Source organism: Acinonyx jubatus, chromosome D3 (assembly GCF_027475565.1).
Source record: "Acinonyx jubatus isolate Ajub_Pintada_27869175 chromosome D3, VMU_Ajub_asm_v1.0, whole genome shotgun sequence".
In the NCBI taxonomy this organism is placed as follows: Eukaryota; Metazoa; Chordata; class Mammalia; order Carnivora; family Felidae; genus Acinonyx; species Acinonyx jubatus.
In genome coordinates this window covers 2069628-2088954 of record NC_069392.1, presented here as the reverse complement: position 1 = coordinate 2088954, position 19327 = coordinate 2069628, and the positions used below count along the sequence as shown (strand labels likewise).

The following is a 19327-nucleotide window of genomic DNA, read 5'->3' as shown; positions in this document are numbered from 1 at the left end:
CGTGAGCTGAAGGAAAAGTCGTGTTGGCGCGGGCTGCCGCACTTTCGGATGGAAAGATGAAACTTTATACAGGTGACAGTTTGTCCCAAGTTAGCACGGAGGTTCCTCACACGGCCAGTCCCGCTGGGACTTGTGCCGGAGCTTGCGAGGGTTGGTGGCGTCACTGAGTCAAGACTGTTCCCCGGCGAGAGTTTAAGCTACACCAGCCTATTTCTTTACACTCGCCTCCATAACGGCTCTCTTGGGGTCTCGTACAATTCGTCCATTCAGAGCGTGCAGTTCGGTGGTTTTTAGCGCATTCGCAGGGTTGTGCGATCCTCAGCGCTGTTGGAGAACGTTCTCACCAACCCCTCCAAAGGAAGCCTGCACACAGCAGCGTCACTCCCACGACCCCTCAGCCACGCCGGCCCCGGCAATCGCGAGCCTAATTTCTGTCTCTATACACTTGCCTCTTCTGGACCTTTCACGGAAAGGGAGTCATAGAGCATGCGGGATCCCTTGTGTCTGGCTTCTTTCATCTGGCATCACGTTTCCGAGACACTTCCACGGAGGAGCAGGTAGGACTGTCTAGCTTTCCGTGCTGGTGTTAAATAAAGCGTCCGGTCTGATTTTGATTAGCAGCCTTTGACTTGTGGCCTCTTTCTGCCCCTTGGGTATCTTCCTTTTAATCCCTGAAATTCGTGTCTTTTGCATTCTACTACTTGAGAGGCTTAGCATTTTATGGCCATTCTGTAATGCTCCCTTCTGGAACACGTACTCACCTACTCACATCATATCCTTGCTGCTCTGCTAGATTACGGGCGTTTTTCATACAGTATAGACGGGACCCCTTATCTGTCGTCTGCATTGCGGCTAGCTGCTCCGAAAGGTTCTTTGTTCACGTGCTCTATTTATGGGACCCTGTGGCACACCAAACTTTTTACATCCCTAAATATTTTCATCTCTCTATGATAGCTTTGGGTTTTCTAAGTCACAAAGGCCTCCTCAACACCCAGGCTGCAACTTAGTCTCCCAACGGCTTCTGAACATTTGCATCATTTCCTCTGCACGTGTACATCTGGATGCCATCGGGAATTGCATTTTGTATGGTGCCCAGTTTAGGCTAGAAACGCGACGTGACTTTCCCCTAGATACCACGTTGGCTGTGGCACCCATTTATTTCAAAAAAGTCTGTGTTCTCCCCACTGATCTGAAAAATCACCTATGCTCTCTCAAATCCCCATTTATACTGGGGTCTCTTTCTTAGGATCTCCCTGTTGGTCTATCACGACGTCAACACCACATTGTTTTCATGCTTGACAAGGAAGACTAGTGTCTTGTCACTTCCCTTTCTGATGGTGGCCCTTAGAGGACGCAGTAAAACCGATATCTGGGTAGCTAGTGGCAATGGGGAGTAGCCCAATCAGGACTTTTCGAAAAGCAATTATGTAATATGCACAGGGCCCTGAAAGTGAACAGTTCCCCGGGGGTTAATATCACGCTTTAGGGAATTTACCCTCAAGATATGTCTAAAAGAAAGAAAAGGCTACATATGGGGTAGCGCGTTGTTTACAATGTTGCGAATTATGAATCAACAAAAAATCCAATCAAAGAGAGACGATTTTCAATTTATGATGAATCCACGTAATAGCATAAGCCATTAGAATGGTAATTTGAGGGGTGCCTGGGTGGCTCAGTTGGTTGAGCGTCTGACCGTTGATATCGACTCAGGTCATGGTCTCTCGGTTGGTGGGACTGAGCCCCATGTTGGGCTCTGTGCTAAACACGAAGCCTGCTTAGGATCCTCTCTTCCTCTCTCTCTGCGCCCCACGCACACCCCACCTCACGCTTTCTTGCACACGCATTCTCTCTCTCTCTCAAAATCAATAAATATATTTTTTAAAGCAATTTGATTAATTTCAAATACCCGTGGCGGCAACGTAATGGTGCATTTGCAAACAGAGATAAAGGTAATGTACTATTAACAGGTCGTATGTGACACGATAAGCCAATGGTTTGAGAACGGTTTTCTCTCCTAAGTAGGTTAGACTCGTCTCTTCGATTGTGTTCGCACAATTGATTAGTATCTGGAGCCCTTCTTGAAGTACAAAGATAAACTTCAACCCAATTAAGATTGCATTATCCCTGCTTCTCATTAACAAAACTCAACATAGCAAAATTTCCCCACGCATCATCACTTACCAAATGAATACGGTTTTGTGTTCACTCGCGTAAGGAAAACCAGCATAGCTATAACTTTCCCACCTGTAACTCAGGTTTACAGACCCCCCCCTCCCCCCAGAACTGGGTACAACAAGTGAATTTATTGTGAATCTATGACATGATGGGAATAGTTTTAGGCATTTTATGTGTATTACCTCGTCTGGTTCGCACAACGCTCCTGTGAGCTTGGAATTATTGATTCTACTGTAACCATGAGACACTGGGTGTCAGAGAGCTGTGGCTCGCACACACAGCCCTAGGTGTGTGCGCTCAGCCATTTGTGCGTTCAACAGACATTCACGGAGCCACTTTGTTCGGAGTAGAAATTAACAGGTGCTGGATGACTGTAACAAGAACGTCAGGGTCCTTGTTTACCTCGAAACAGCTCCCCAAGGTCAGGTACATATTTGTCAAAACCGGTGTCCTGGACTAAATTCGGAATTTAATTTCTGCTTCAGAACAGACTTTGAAACAGAACTTATCAGTGCTTGTCAAAGTTTGATGTTGATGTATCGACACAGAATCAGTGGGAGAGCCTTCTAAAACCCGAGATTTCCTGCGGCGTATCGTCTGAGTTCAATGCTGTGGGTTCACGGCTCAGCCTTGGAGCCAGGAATTCTCGTTCTCCGAGTTCCTGTGCAGGTGCTGCCCTACGGGAACAGCTACCTCTCTGCTCAGGTGTCTTCGGCCGCAGTTACAGGCGTTCAACGGGGTTCCCTGGATTCAGTGGGGTTGAGCCGCGAGGACAGTAGTCTGGACTCACTCTGTTCTCAGCCACAGGACGGCCACAGCACTCTGGACTGCATCTACTTCAAAGCCCAGAGTCAGGAAGCACCGTCTCTTTGTGAAGCTCCCTCTCTCTCTTTTTTTTTTTTTCATAGTTCTTTTTTTCGCTGACCCCAGCCAATGACCTCTCTTGTGTCTTTGGCCAGAATTGTGCCACATGCCACTGTCAGACATAAAGCACTCACTGGCAAAGGTTTGGGGGCCATCGCCAATAGTTCAGCCTAATGTGCAGTGAGCCCCGAGTCACCTGGGGAGGGGGTAGACACCCACCGAAACGCTGGGCCGCAACAGCAGGGAAGGTAGGAAATGGCCGTGGGGGTCTCGGGCACCAGGAAGCTGTGTTCAACTTAATTTGGGAGGAACACGGCCGGTCGCTACTGCCATTGCAGAACAGAAGTACACGACAGAAAGCAGAACACCTGTGGCTATTAGCCAAAGACAAGAAGTCCAGAGCGCAGGACACGATGATACTTGAAGGGGAAGGAGACGACAGCACGTCCATGGCAGGTGACTTTCACCCTCGCCTGGCCGCCGGGAGGCACGCGGGAGTGGGAAGGCCGGCGTGCTCACAACACAAAGGCTTATATAAAGCTGAACACGGCAGCTATGCTCATGTATTCGATGGCATTTCCTCAGTTCACACCCAGCTGAGGGAGACAGGGTCCTGTCCTCAGGGAGCTTCCCGAATAACAAAGGAACTAGGGTGGGGGAGGAGTACATACTTCCAGAGCACCCAGTGGCCAGCAGGCCATGGGTGCTCTTAGGATGTACGCAGGTCAGGAGCCGCAGGCCCAGAGAGCAGGGCCCTCTGGGGCCCAGTGGCCCCCAACCGACCTCCAACATGCACTTGTCACAAGTTTTTGGAGCAGGTGCACCCAAGACATTTATATTCATTTATGACAAAGCATTACACGTATTTACAAGATACAGCGCCCTATTATGCTCGTGATAAATATGCTCCAATATAAAAATCTCAAAAATTTCATCTTGCAAAGCTTTATTTTAAAGATGAAATTTTAGGGGCGGCCGGGTGGCTCTGTTGGTTAAGGGTCTGACTTCAGCTCAGGTCATGATCTCACAGTCCATGGGTTCGAGCCCCACGTCGGGCTCTGTGCTGACAGCTCGGAGCCTGGAGCCTGCTTCGGATTCTGTGTCTCCCTCTCTCTCTGCCCCTCCCATGCTCATGCTCTGTCTCTCTCTCTCTCAAAAATAAACGTTAAAAAAATTTTTTTTAATGAAATTTTACTTTTGACCTTTGTTTTATAAAATGATTTGATAATATTTTATTACTTACATATTTTATTTATTTACATATTATTTTATATTTTGATACTTTACATATTTTATATGATGCTATATTTGTGTATTACATATTATTATATATTCTCATATTTCTCAAGAGAGCAACGGGGCTGTTAGGCCTGCAAGATTCAGCATTTACAGCCCCACAAAAAAACTGATTAGCGGAAGCATCGCTTTTAACACTTTCTTATTGTTTGGTCACGTTTGCGTTTTTCGTTGATTTTCCACCATGTTTCGGCGGCAGGAATCTTTTGAAGCAGCTTTCTCATTTCGTGAGGCTTGGTTCAGAGTGAGTAGGATTATGTAACCTGAGCCGCGGCCTACAGACCACATGCAAACGGCAGCCCGTCCCAGCGCTCACGACAACAGGCGGGTCGCAGGACAGCTGTCAACCCCTGCCCACCCACTCACTTAGAGACCCAGGAGCCACGGGAGGGCACCAGGGACACCTACCTCTCAAATATCATTGAGGCTTCATTTCTTTCCTTATTTTTAGAAAAAAACTAGTTATGAGTAGAAGCTCTTCCCCAACTTCCCACAGCTGTCCTGTGCCTGCTTACAAGCACAGGCATATCCTGCCAGAATATGCCAGAATGGAGGCTCAGGAGCCACCCACAGACTTCAGGGCCATTGCACTAAAGAGGCCATCTGAAGTCATGGTGATAACCGGGCTCCCCCAAGAGTGAGCAAGGTGGTCAGCTCAACCCTTTGCGCAGGGGTTAGCTCAGGGGAGCACCTGCTACCCAGTGAATCAGAACCAACCAGCAGGCTGCTTAGATACAGATTTCTGGCCCTCGCCTTGAGTTCCTGGTTCGGCAGGCCTGGGGTGGGACCCAAGAATTCCCCGTAGGTTCTAGGTGACACTGATGCTGCTGATCTGGGGACCACACTTTAATAACCGCTGCAATGGACGTTTAGGACATGGGCAGGAAAAGACACACCCATGAATCACACGAAGGGGGACTAGCCTGAGCCAGAGGAAGAACACCCGGGTCGTGGAAGGCAGGACAGAATATATGTAAATGGAGCATGCATCACTCTCAGTGCTACGGAGAAGACAGGTAGGTCCAAAAGGTGCACTGGATTTGGAAACAAGGATGTGATGTGGCCACAATGCCCCTCAGCACAAGTGCCACCAACCCATGGCCATGGGCTGACAATGAGCCCACAGGTCTCCAAGAGCCCTGCTTCTCTTTGAAAACGTTAGACTCTTCCTTCAAATGATAAATGGATAGACAAACATGGTCTTCCCATGGTCTGTGGGGTATCATTCGGCCACAAAAAGGAACAAAGGACTGATGCATGCTACAGCGTCCAAGGACCAACCTTGAAAACATGACGCTCAGTGAGAGAAGCCAGACCCAAGGGACCACATAGTGTAGGATTCCGTTTACATGACGTGAATAAAGTCGGTAAGTCCATAGAGACAGAACATAGATTTGTGGTGGCCAGGGGCTGGCAGGGAGGGGGCAACAGGGAACTGGCTTTACTCGGGGACACTGGAACCAGACAGAGGTGGTGGTTGTCCCGGCAGGATGCATTCAATAGTCTGGACATTCAGTTTTTTATGGTCACTCAGCTTCTAGAACACGGTCTGCCCCTTCAGTGTCATCACCTGACCCTCTTCTGCATGCACTTGTCACTCCCGCAGCACCAAATCACTGGCGGTTCTCGAAACACCCCTCCCTGCTTGCACCACAGGGCTCCCTACAAATCCCATTCACCCTTCCAGACTTCAGCACCCACGTGTGCCAAGCGACCCTCCCTCCCAGCTCCCAGGTCACTTGAAGGGCTCTGCTCACTCTCAGTGATCGATTCCCCCTTTTCTCCTGCTCTTGACCAAGCTCCCAGAAGGAGGATCTACCTCCTTTCATTTTTCAGTTTCCAGAGTGTGACGCATAGTTGTATCCAGTAACTGGTGCCACTAGGTCATGCGGTCAATGTAGAAACTTAAATTAAAAAAAAAAGTTTCCCCAACTTCTCTTGTAGCTCATTTTACACAAGCACTGTGTCCTTAGAAGTCCCAAGGGGTGTAGGCACATAGAGCAAATAAACTGATGGAAAAGTGTTACTTCTACCCTGCAGGGTGCATTTCTGGCCTCTTTCTCCCCTGCATCCAGGGGAAACTGTAGACTTATTTCTTGTTTTCTTGCCCCATCTGCTGGCAAGATCACAGAACATCTTTCCCGCCAACATCTTCGATCCTTCCCAGAAAAGTTAATGCTTGCCTTTGTATTCCCAATGGTGCCTTTTACTTTTTAAAAAGTGAACAGTGAAGCTGTTTCCCCCAAAACTACTGGCGTCATGTGCCACGGCTTTTTGGGTAAATTCCTTAAGCGTGCACGTTGTCAAGCTCACGCATCCTGCCTTAAAGGTCTCAAACTTCTCAGCATAAAAATCACCTGGTGACTCCTTAAAAGAAAATTCCTCGCTCCCCTCCCAAACCTATTGAATCAGGATTACCTGGGAATGTGGGTTTTTACAATGCAGCAGGTGCAGAATACGCTGAAACCCAGCCTGTTCCTTCTGTCCCACAGAGGAGACCATAGACTTGGGGACGTGGTTTGGGAAAACTCCCAGCCCCCTGAATACATGCTTGAGAAGAAAATAGCGTTTGCTGTGCAAAGGCAGCTTTAAGACAAGTCCGTCTGGGCAACTGTATTCCTGCTCTCCCCTACACTCCATCGTTAAGAAACTGTTGAATATTACTGGACTTAACTAGTTACATCAGTAGTCTCATGTCCCATCCTGACAATCCTGTCCCATTGGACAATGTTTACAATAGTTTTAATTGTGTTGGGGTTGTCCAATGAGGAAACGAATTCCCACTGAAGGCATCTAACAAAGAGCCTCGGATCAACGTGGACCCAGAGCAGCGCGCCAGCATCACCGGCAGCTCGTCAAGAAATGGACCTCAGCCGGCCCCACCAACCGAATCTGCAGAATCCGAATCCCCAGGGGAGGGGGCCAGCCATCCGTGCTTTAACCGGCCCTCCAGGTGACTCTGATGCCGGTCAGTAAAGTTGAGAACAGCTGCCGTACACGTCAACACGCGTGCACTCGGCACACAATTTGCGCCCACTGAAATTTGCAGGTGCACAGCCGCCTGGCATTCTGGCTCCGGAACGGCTCTGGCTCTTTCTTTGGGGCAAAAATCCAATCTCATTTCTCTCTCTGATGAGCTAAATCGCTTCTAATTTTAAGGGGCCACCCAAGGTTCAGTGCACCACTTTGCAGCGGGGCGCTCACAGCTAACCCAGGCCCAGCGCCGTGCACCACGGTGTCCCCGGAGGGGGGAGCCCGCCCGGGGAGCCCGCCCCGCCCCGCCCAACCGCCCAACCGCCCAACGGGCGATTGCAGCCCCGGCCTCCCGCAGTCCTGAGCTGGTCTGGCCCCGCCCCCACGGCAAACGGCCATGGCGTGTCAGCCAATCAGGGCGCAGCACGCGCACGTCCTCGCCGCGCCGTTAGCCGGGTGTCACGTGCAGACGGGCTCACCGCCAGGCGGAAGTGTTCATCCGCCCAGAAAAGGAACGCCGCTCTCCTTCGGCGGGAGTCCGCGCCCCGCAACCGCCGGCAGGTGGGAGCCCCGGCTGGTGGCGACGGCGAGCGGCAGGGCTTCGCGGGCCGAGGAGCGCCAGGTCACTGGGGTGGGCATCGGGGCGCGAAGTCCCGGCGCGGAGGGATCCGGCGTGCGGTGACGGTTGGCGCGGTTCGGTCGGCGGAGGTGAGGCGAGGGGCTGGGGGTTGCGGGGCCCGCACGGCGTGTCTGTTTCCCTGTACCTGCAGCCTCTGGGCCTGGTGAGGCCGGGCACCGCGGTGACGATGACGCAGGGGTTGGAGGGGGCAGGGGTTGGGGAAGGGACAGGCCCAGGGGCGGGGAGTGCGGGGGAGGGGGGGAGGCGCATATCCGGACACTGCTGGGGACTGGAGGCCACTTGCAAGGTCAGGGGGGTATTCCTGGACGCTGCCCGGGTTCGGGAGGGTAGTGTCTGGGTCAGAGGGCATTTCTGGACACTGCCCGGGTTTGGGGGGCCCTGTCTGGGTCAGGGGGCATTCCTGGACACTTCCGAGGTCAGGGAAGGGCGATCTCGGGCGCTACTTGGGTTGGGGGCACCGTCTGGTTTGGGGGACATTCCCAGACACTGGGTCGGAGGGTATTCCTGAACGTTGCCTGGGTTGGGGGGGCACTTTCTGGGTTGGGAGGCATTCCTGGACACTCCCGGGTTGAGGGGGCACTGCCCCTGTCGGGAGGGCATTCCCGTTACTTCCCAGGGTGAGGAGAGTGGCACTGTCAAGGTGGGGGGAGCTCAGGGGGCCCTTCTTAGGGGGTTGGTCTGCACTGGTCTCCAGTCCACAGGGGCCGGGGCAGCTCTCGTTTGGGGGCAGGTGCTGGGATTGCATTGCCTCTGGATGGAGCACAGTTTGACCCGGTATGGTTTCTAGCTGGGATGATGATTAGAAGCATCGCCTCCAAGTCTTACTTGAAAGTGACTATCTAACTCGTCTCCCGTTCTGGGGCGCCCTGAGGTTGGAAGGATGTAGCCGAGAACCACAGCTGTACTGGCCAGCCCAGCACGGGGTCTGCACACCCCACCTGTGTGTGGTTACGTGGTTGTCTTGGGTGATGGTGAGAATCACCTGGAGGCCCGCTGAAACAAGCCGTGGACCCCGTGGGTCTGGGAGCGGGGAACCCCCCTGTCTAACTGGCGTTTCCAACGAGTTCTAGGTGTTGCCGAGAGAGAGAGGTCACGTTCTGAGAAGTGCGCTAGGAAAACGTTTTCTGTCGGAGGTGGCAGTTCAGCTTTTTACCAGGCTTAAAAAGAAACCCCAGACGTGCACTTGGGCCGGGCAGGTGCGCAGGACTGACTAGGACCAGCGTCCGCGTCTAGTGAGGGAGGGAATTATTGGGCTGTGGGGTAGCTGCAGTAATGCTGGTGGGACCACAGCCGTGTGGAGGAGGTAGGGCACCCCGTGGTACAAGGTGAATGGTGGAATTTACTGGGGTGCGTGCGGGAAAGAAAAGTCTCATTCTGTACCCCTTCAGTAAGTGCCCTGAGCACGTATGCCGGTAGGCCCAGGGCGGGAGTTAGGTGTGCATAGCCATTGTCCTGATACAGGCAGTATATGCGCGGTAGTTGAAGACGGCATTAAACACGGGTTCTGATAGTGGGCCCCTCGCAAATGATGTTTTGTAAGCTGCTTTGGAGATGGCTGACTTAGAATCAGATCGTGAAGGTTTCTACAATTTGGTAAGTTTGAGGATTTGCTTCCCATCCTGTGGAACACAACGGGAAGTCAAAGAGGGGTTTCCCAGTTGGAGGATGTCATTAGGTTGGTCTTTCTAGGAAGGCCCTTGTACAGCAAGGATTTTAGAAGCTGTTCAGACTGGAAAAAAAGATGAAAATGTGATGTGAAGCAGAGTGATCTTAAATGTAAGTGTCACAGCCCGCCCCTCTGTAATTACAACCTTCGTGGCACCCCACCCTGTTGTCTGCAGGGCCCTGTGCATTCGGATCTGTGCCTGCCTCCGAGCTCACCAGCTTTTCTTCCCGGGTACCTGGAGTCCCCGGGCGGCTCCCAGTCCTGCCGACCAGCCACACTCAGCACCTCGCCCTGCTGGGGAAGACAGGCACCGTCTCCCTTCCGGTTCTAATCTTCCAGCTCCGTGTAAGTGCTAGCTCCATTGGAGGCACGCTTCAGTGTGTAAATCAGTTCCTGCTTGCTTTTTGTATGAGAGCGTTGTTTATTTGCTGCGTTAAGCTTTAAAAAATTTGTAGCTCTAATTTCGCGTGCCTTTCCTACTACAGCTGATGTTGAACGTTCACTGTGTGTCAAGTAAGTGCCTCATGTGTGTTCTCACTTGAACTGCACACTGGACCTGTGTGGTAGGTTATTAACTCCCTATCACAGATCAGAGAGGAGTCAAGGTTATGTGATGTGGTCAAGGTCATTTCTGTGAAGGAGTGGGGTTTGGGCAGACTAACTCTGAGGTCTACACCTTAACAACCCGACGATACTGCTGTCCACTCTGGTGGGGGTGAGTGGGTGGGGAAACTTGGCGTGGTAATGTCTCTGACGCCCAGCACCCGTCCTGGCCCCCAGGGCCTTGCGAACACGGTGTCGGAGAGAAGTGTTGGGTCAGAAGTAGCAAGAGCAATAAAGGAGTAGTTAAACGACTCCGTCCTTTTTCCCTAGAAGCAGTGGGTGGTTGTGCTGCTCACCGAGAGAGAGATTCTGGAGCACGAGTGATGTGCTGTAACAGACACTGGTTTGGGTGCGTTCACACGTGAACCTGTGGGGAGATCCCAGAAGCTGTGCTACGGGTGTGCGCGCACGCGCGTGAATTCCATGAAGGGCCTATCCGTGCCACCAGTACCTGGTGTCCTAGATACGTGTCCGGATGTGAAAGAGCTAGTCCCCACCCTCAGACGTTTCTTAACAGTTTTCTCCCTGCATCTGTATAAAACAATAATTCAGGGCGCCTGGGGGGCTCAGTCGGTTAAGGGTCCAGCTTTGGCTCAGGTCCTGATCCCGCGATTTGCGAGTTCGAGCCACTGCTCTGTTTTGTCAGCACAGAGCCCATGTGGGATTCTCTCTGTCCCCCCTCTTTCCCTTTCTGCCTCTCCTGCATTTGCATTCCCTCTCTCTCAAAACAAGTAAACTTTTAACTATTAAAAAAAAACAGCGCAATGAAAATGAGATACTGGTTAAAACAGGTCGTCTGCTTTAGCGCCGCCCTGCCAGCGCTTGAGTTCGTTAGAGGACAGGTTAGGAAGATACGTGATAATTCAGGAGCTTCTTTTAGAATCTTGAAGTTTAAAGGTCACGTCGTAGAAACAGTCAAATTGTGCACATTGAGTATTGTGTTTGTGATTATTTTCTCTCAAGGAAGAAAAATGACCGGGCGAGCCAGAGCGAGAGCACGAGGAAGGGCTTGCGGTCAGGAGACGGTGCAGCACGTGGGGGCCCCTGCTGTGAGTGCTTTACCATTTTCTAACTGCAGAAACGACCTTTAGGAAACAAAAATCTGTTAAATCTGCTTTTTAAACTTTTCTTTAATATTTATTTTTGAGAGACGGGGGGGGAGGGGCAGAGAGAGGGAGACACAGAATCCGGAACAGGCTCCGGGCTCTGGGCTGTCAGTCCAGAGCCCGGCCTGGGGCTCGAACTCACAAAACGTGAGGTCCTGACGTGAACCGAAGTCAGACGCTTAACCGACTGAGCCACCCAGGCGCCCCAAATCGGTTACATCTTTATCAACTTAGGCTGTTGAAAATAAGTGGAAAAGACTGTCCTGTGAGGGCCAAGGGAGGAGAACTAAGACGATCATGTTCCCTTTCCTGAGGATCTTAAGAGTTGGTTCTTTAGTTAGTGACCGTTTTGAAGAAACTGCTCTGTGGGAACACAGCGTTAGACTTCTAATTTAGATGACTTTTGTTTGAGTGTCTCAGTCGTGTTTAAGACGGTTTCCTCTGTTGTGTGACCTCTGACGTGAAAAGCCTGCTGTTTATTTGCATGTACCTATAGAGTCAGCCCCCTGGCTTCGTCCAGCCTCGGCCTCAGCAGCCGGCAGCAGAGGGGGAGTTAGTTGGCCGTGGACGACAGAGAGGAGCAGGCGGAGCGCCGGCCAAGTCACAAGGTGAAAGGAGGGTGAAAAGACTTCGCGCGCGAGCGGTGGCCCTGGCACGGCAGCCGCTGTGCAGACTCCTTACGATGAAAAGCCACAGTCCTCTAAAGTATGACAGGCGCGCTCAGGCTGTGTTGGGCGCCACAGGGTTTCTCTCCTTCTTGGAAACGAAAGAGCGTGTCCTCGCCAGGCCCCCAGAGTGGCTCTCACAAAGTAGTTCTGAACCAATCCTACGTCTGCTTCTTCGCCGATTAGCCACTTAGAACATTCTTTGGGCATCTTTAGTAATTTCACCAAAAGCTAGACCACCTGTAACGTTTCTGCAAACAAAACTTTGCTTTGCAGGACACGGTGTCTTATGTGTTGTGTTGGCTCCCCCCATTTCTCAGGCACAGAAACTGGGGGCCAAAGTTGCCACAGCTGGTGAGGTCAGAACACCAGTTCTGATTCCAGAAATTGTGCTTTTTCGTTACTTTGTTACAAACCTGGATTACTTGGGCGCTTGATGTAAGAGTCTTCAGCAGTTAAGTTTGGTTTCAGTGTAGGAAAAGCTCCCCCGGACGTGCGGGACCTGATGTAATGACGCTAGCTTTCCTGCCGGGGTGGCCACGGGAGACGGGCTGTTCCGTGAACTAGCCTGGGGACAGCTGGTGACGAGGCGAAGCTTGTACCCGGCTTTGCTCCGTGGGTGACGCCCCCAAGTACTCCAGAGGTCTGGTCCTACCCAGTGAGATCCGCGAACGTCAGAGGAGCCCCTGGATGAGTCTGTGGTGTCAGGGCCACGTAAACGGTGCCGTGACAGCCGCTGTCCGTGCCAGAAGCCTGGAAACTTGGGGAAGTGATGGTGGGGCTGGGTCTGTGGCCCACACAACGCTCCTATAAAACCCGTGATGCCTGACCGGCTGCAGGGAGGCGGGCAGAGGAAAGGGGAGGGCAGTGCACTGAGAACTGCAGAGACTAATGAAAGCAGGGAGCCTCGTGAGAGAAAGTGAAATGAAACGAACATTTTGTTTACCTGTCTGTTGTTCTGTCTTACCGCTTTGCCACCGTTGGTGATTGTCAGGCCAGCACTGTCCTCCCTGAGGGGTTGTACGGTTGTACCGACTTTTGTAACGTGTAGCAGCCGTGACGGTGCCCTGTCGTTAGCACGTCCCCTCCTGGGAGTGCACCCGACGGACCGGGGCAGGGACGGCATGACCGTGCAAGGGCCGTCGTCACACACCCTGCCCCACCCTGGGAATGCCTGCCCAAAGGGTCGGAGAGAACTGTCACACTAACGGCACGGCACCTTGTCACCACGCAGGGGTGCAGACCCTCGCCTGGGCTACGGCAGACAGGATCGGGTGGTGAGTCAGCGTTCTCTTCGTATTTTTAATGAATACGCGAGTATGTGCGTGTTTTTGTTCAGAAACTTTTGAGGGAAAATGTCAGTTAATAGTGCTACATTTGAGGGGCACCCGGGTGGCTCAGTTGTTTAAGCGTCCGACTTCGGCTCAGGTCATGGTCTTGCAGTTTGTGGGCTCAAGCCCTGCATGAGGCTCTGTGCTGACAGCTCAGAGCGTGGATCCTGCTTCAGATTCTGTGTCTCCCGCTCTCTCTGCTCCTCCCCTGCTCACGCTTTCTTTTTGTCTCTCTCTCTGTCTCAGAAAGAAATAAACATTAAAAAATTAAAAATAGTGCTACATTTGAAGAGTCAGTGAGAAGTCTGGAATGGTCTTTTGTTATGTATCCAATTACCTGTTAACTATTCTCATACGTGATGTTTTGTTTTTAAAGCTGCCTGATGAGAATTCATTTATAGGCATTAATCTCTCTAAATTTATAGGGTGTTAGGCAGTACTTCCTCTTCTAATTTTGATGCCTTTGTTCCTTCGAAACTTAGAGTACTTGACATGGTCAGTGTGTTCGCCAACAGCTAGATTTGCTAAAGTTGTTTCAAAAACATTTCCCTACTGTTGCAGCCTTAAAATTATGATAAGATTGTGGGAAATACGTTAATTTCTTAAACATGCTCTATATTGACCGTTATTAATCATTAACCGTTGTGCATGAACTTAAATTTTGTGAAACTCAGTGTCCCATCTTTAGAAAGGTAGCATCTAACTTTAAGGACCATTGTGAGGGTTAAATAGTACTTGGAATAACAAATTATGTCATTTCACTGCTTTGGGGGGGGTCGTCATTTCACTTCACTGGGAACTGCTTGCCCCAAAGGTTCACGAATCTACTAGGTTTTAGAAACTGAAGTGACAAGTTAGGTTTATTGTCAATAAACCTTGTTTATTGATTTTCATTCCCAAGGACTCTGTAGTAGAAGAGTAGCGAGGTCTAACGTGTAGTTTTAGTCGTTCGAGCAGCTGCTCGGAGGGGAAGGTTCTAGGTGGATCTCAGAGATACAGCAGGCCCGGTTCCAGACGCTGCAATACAGCAGCTGGAACAAGGCGAGTCGTGTGAATCGTTGGGTTTGCCGGCGTGTATGGAAGAACTGTTCGCACTGCTTAGTCTGCTAAGTGTGCAACAGCATTGTGTCCGGTGTATGTACTAATTCGAAAATACTGCTAAAAAGCGCCAACCATCATTTGAGTTTTCAGCAAGTTGTAGTTACTGATCACAAATCACTGTAACAAATACAATAGCGAAAAAGTTTGGGACGTTGTGAGAATTACTGAAACGTGACACAGAAATGAAATGAGCAAATGTTTGAGAAATGACCCCAGCAGACTTGTTTGATGCAGGGTTGCCACAAGGCGTCAATTGTAAAAACTACCTGCAAAGCACAATAAAATGAGGTATGTTAACAATTAGCGAGGTTTACAGTTTTATTCTTTCTGAAACCTGTTGTCTTTACAGGTTGACAGTTATGCTGTTGCTAAATGTGATAGCAATACTGTGTGTAGAGAGGGGAATGGACTTCATTATTTATATTCAGAAACTTATAGTTGGGTTTTTGTATCTGGAATGGAATTTTAAGACAAACTCAGATTTTTTTCAGGAGAAAAAAGCCGCTATGACCTGTCATTGTTACTAAGTTGGATTCAGTACGGTTGACCTGTGTTAGTATACAGTTAATCACCCAGTGCCGAGGATGCTCTAATTTGAAAGTTTTGGGGATAAAAAATTCACCAAAGGAGACAAAAATAGTTAAATATTTAAAGGATTTTTTATCTTTAAGAAAAAAGCGTATTCATTAGAGAGAGCACTCGTGCACATGAGAGCAGGAAAGGGGCAGAGAGAGTAAGAGAATCCCACGCAGGCTCCGCACTGTCAGCGGGGAGCCTGACACGGGGTTCAGTCCCAACTGTGAGATCATGACCTGAGCTGAAATTGAAACCTGGATGCTCCACTGACTGAGCCACCCAGGCACCCCTAAAGGACTTTGAAATAGGGCCCCTGAATATCGTGAGGTACAATAACCAACATATTTAGCAACACCTATGAGGAGTTTTATAAATCGTATTCTCACTTAAAACATACGACATACCCGTAAAGTTCCTCACTTTTCCACGTAAAGAAGTTGAAGCTGATGTTAGAATAACTGGTTTCCAAGGTGTTTCAGGAACCCGATATTTTGCTCAAGCTGTGTCCTCTAATGAGAAGTCCAGAAGTTGGCAATTGGGTGCTGAATTTGGAACTTGCCACCAGAAGAAAACTGGGTTCTTCAGTCACTTTGTTCTTTTGTCCCAACTTCTTGTCATTAAGACCTATATTTGGTGATCACGACTAGAGTCCAGGCAAGATTGGCAGGCAGGGGCACAGAGAATGTAAACGCCAGCCACTGGCTCTCCTCCCAAGGTGCTTTCCCCGAAGTTTCTGCTTAAGTCTCCTCCGCCGTCCTTGCCTGCAGATAAGGTGGAATTCTAGTCTTTTAGGTACATTGTTCCCTAAGTAAGGTATTTTAAAAAAAAGGCTGAGAGGTTGGGAAGGCTGAAGTCTCTAGTACATGAAGTATCATGCTGATTAACTGAAAGCTAGAATTCTAACACGCGACCACAAAGCCCGTGTTCATTCTTGGGCCCACATCATACTGTGATATGAGCTGCTTCCATATGTTGTAAAAATTGAAAGCTTTAATGATTTTGGATATTATAAGCAGTTTTTGCAACTAAGCATGAGCTGATAGTTAACCTGTCCCAAAAGGACAGGTGCATGATGGCCATGGGACAGGCACCACAAGGTTCCATCCGTTATGCTGGGTGTTCAAGGAATTAGTGAGGAAATTATGCTTTAGACCTGTATTTTCTATTTCAGGTTACACGTTGAAACCTAGAAACCACTAATTCCTGTAGCTATAATTGTATCATAAAGCTGTGAAAAATACTGATAAAAAGGTCCTTAGGTTGTTCAGAAGTTAGATTCGAGAAGAATAACTTCCTAGTCAACAAAGGTACTCCTGAGTTGTTGAATCTCCGTCCAGTTGTCTTAATCCTTTAACGGTACGTATGTCGTATGGGGGAGCGGCAGAGCTTGGCTAGGCCACGGCGAGAAAGGCTTTATAGGAGAAGTCCTAGCTAGGATGTTGTGATGGCCAGAGATACCTAAAACCCTCTGACGGGACCCTTCTACGTGATCTTTAGCACCTCAGTAGCTTTCGGGTCTCATATGGCATCATTTGGGGTGTTGATGCTGTTGTCGTTTATTTCGTGTTTCATGTTACTGTGTGTATAATTTCTTCTTCTTTTTTTTTTTTAAGACCTCCAGATATCCGCTGGATTTCAGGAGTTATCGTTAGCAGAGAGGGGAGGTCGTCGTAGAGACTTTCATGACCTTGGTGTTAACACAAGACAGAACCTAGACCACGTTAGAGAATCAAAGACAGGTAAGCGATTATGAAGAACACAGTGTTCACGAGATTACGTTTCAAGTACGTAGGACGCTGAATTGAGGCTCCGCGCTTCGCACATCCACGCGTGACGCGGTCCTGGGGAGGAGAGGCGCATCTGCATCTACTCGGGGTGCCACGTGGCTGTTCCACTTCCCCCTCTCTCTCTGCTCTGACGAAATAAGTTATAGAGGTCTTCAGCTGCATTGCAATCTTTTATTACATGTGATGTGGATAACGTTTTTCTTTTAGAGGGTTTTGCCATAGGTTTGGTTGGTTCTGTTGTACGTTGCTTAGTCTGAGGGGGATTTACTCCTAAATGTGTGCTTTTAGGAACTTCTCCGGACAGGACAGTGGTCCTCAAAGTCAGATGTCTGAGAACTCTAGAGTCCTGTACTATTCCCAGCCTTGTGTTTGCAGAACCGTGTCTGTTTGCCACAGTAGGAAGGCGTTCAGGGAAGACGAAACTTGTTTTGTTAATCAAATGTGACTTCCTTTTTTGCAGGGTCTTCAGGTATTATAGTAAGGCTGAGCACTAACCATTTTCGACTGACGTCCCGTCCCCAGTGGGCCTTGTACCAGTATCACATTGACTATAACCCGCTGATGGAGGCCAGAAGACTCCGCTCAGCTCTTCTGTTTCAACATGAAGATTTAATTGGAAGGTGTCATGCTTTTGATGGAACAATATTATTTTTACCTAAAAGACTACAGCACAAGGTTATTTGAAAACGTCGGGTCGGGGAGAGGGTGATGAAGGATTCCCCACTTCAGAGCAGAACTGCCACAGTCTAGGGTAGCTTTTTAGAGAAGCACCAGTGGCCTTCCGTCTGATGTTCCATGTAATAAACCCATGGGGGACTTGGGCAGTTTCATTTTCAGATCCACCCAGTAACTTGATTACAATTACATTCATAAATCTTTTTTTAACGTTTTTATTTTTGAGAGAGGAGGGTGAGCAGGGGAGGGTCAAAGAGAGAGGGAGACACAGAATCCGCAGCGGGCTCCAGGCTCTGAGCTGTCCGCACAGAGCCCGACGCGGGGCTCAGACCCACGGACCGTGAGATCATGACCTGAGCCGAAGTCAGATGCTTAACCGATGGAGCCCCCCAGGTGCCCCACAATTGAATTTATAACACGGGCCGCAACCACTCTTCCTCTCCTAGCATTTTTCTTTGTTTTTTTTTTTTTTAATTTCAAACTGTTCTGTAGTTTTTTCGTTGCCTTATTAGCAGGAATTATGTGATTGGGCTTACTTCTTTTAATAATTACAAGTGTGGTTTTCCACTGCTCCGGCTTCAGGTTACTGAAGTAGTTAGTCAGACCCGAAATGGAGAGCACGTGAGGATAACGATCACCTTAACAAATGAGCTCCCACCTACATCACCAACTTGTTTGCAGTTCTATAACATTATCTTCAGGAGGTATGTCAGTGTTTTCTAACCCTCTACGCAGAAAAATTAAAAATCAAGGGGAAAGTTGAAAAACCAGTGCGGTGAGGACCTGTGTGTTGGAGATGCTTGTCAGTATTCACATCTCTGTTCTGACTTTTGAATTTCTAGGCTCCTAAAGATCATGAATTTACAACAAATTGGACGGAATTATTATAACCCAAGTGACCCAATTGATATTCCAAATCACAGGTTTGTATAAGGCGGAAGCTTTCTATTCCTTGGGCTTAATCGTGGACTTGGAAAGGGGTGCTCCAGTTTGAGACGATCAGATTGACTACGGTGGCTGTTAGCGGTGCCCGTCCTGGTACGTGAAGTTTCAACTTGGTCCGAATAATAAAAGAGACCTCCCGGATTACTCGGCTTTAAAGACGTCACATGCTCTCCATCTGTCACTGGGGAAGCATAAAGAGCTGTCCAGCATTTGTATTTGGTCTCGGGTAACCAAACTTACGAGCTCAGGAGATTGCTTCAGAAGTTCCTTTGTATGGCGTGCGTTCAGGTGCGGCCCACACGGGTCAGGCTTGTAATCACAGGTGCTTTCAGTTAGATCGGCAACTTTGTTAAGGCTTAGTCCAGCGTCAGCGATAGTTTAACAGAGTGTATTCAAAATGGAACTTAAAAATTACGTTGTGAAGAAACATTCGTTGTTGAGATCTTAAAAAGATGGGTCTCTATACGGAACCACGTGAAACCTAGAAATAACAAAATTTACTCACTTCAGGAACTTTTGTACTTTAGACCCAGTTAAGACAGGAGAAAAAGACAACGTGATACGTGCAGACCATGTTTGGGCGTTAGAGGTTACTTCATATTTTCATTCTGCTTGACAGGTTGGTGATCTGGCCTGGCTTTACCACTTCCATCCTCCAGTACGAAAATAACATCATGCTTTGCACCGACGTCAGTCATAAAGTCCTCCGGAGTGAAACCGTGTTAGATTTCATGTTCAACCTGTACCATCAAATAGAAGAGCATAAATTTCAAGAACAAGTTTCCAAAGAACTGATAGGCTTAATTGTTCTTACCAAGTAAGGCTTTTTTTAAAAATGCACAGCAGTCGTTTTGCAAGTCTTAAGACCTCATGGCTTTCTGGTCCATCCTGTTAGAAAGTAGGGTCTACAGTTGACTGGTGGGA

The 19327-nt window shown here is 49.2% G+C and overlaps 1 protein-coding gene across 8 annotated transcripts in view; it reads left to right on the top strand.

Moving 5' to 3' along the window:
• Nucleotides 1–7776: 7776 nt before the first annotated feature.
• The window catches only part of PIWIL1 (piwi like RNA-mediated gene silencing 1), a 30939-nt gene continuing 19388 nt past the window's right edge, over nucleotides 7777–19327 (top strand). For 5 of the 8 annotated variants that reach the window (XM_027044047.2, XM_027044046.2, XM_027044041.2 and 2 more), the window contains exons 1-9: nucleotides 8002–8090; nucleotides 9790–9959; nucleotides 11181–11266; nucleotides 11820–11931; nucleotides 16610–16735; nucleotides 17244–17458; nucleotides 18041–18162; nucleotides 18301–18381; nucleotides 19023–19220. In XM_027044047.2, the coding sequence (XP_026899848.2) occupies nucleotides 11189–11266; nucleotides 11820–11931; nucleotides 16610–16735; nucleotides 17244–17458; nucleotides 18041–18162; nucleotides 18301–18381; nucleotides 19023–19220 (932 nt within the window). In that variant the 5' untranslated portion in view covers nucleotides 8002–8090; nucleotides 9790–9959; nucleotides 11181–11188. The other 3 variants (XM_027044043.2, XM_027044042.2, XM_053206413.1) reach the window with 3 other exon arrangements.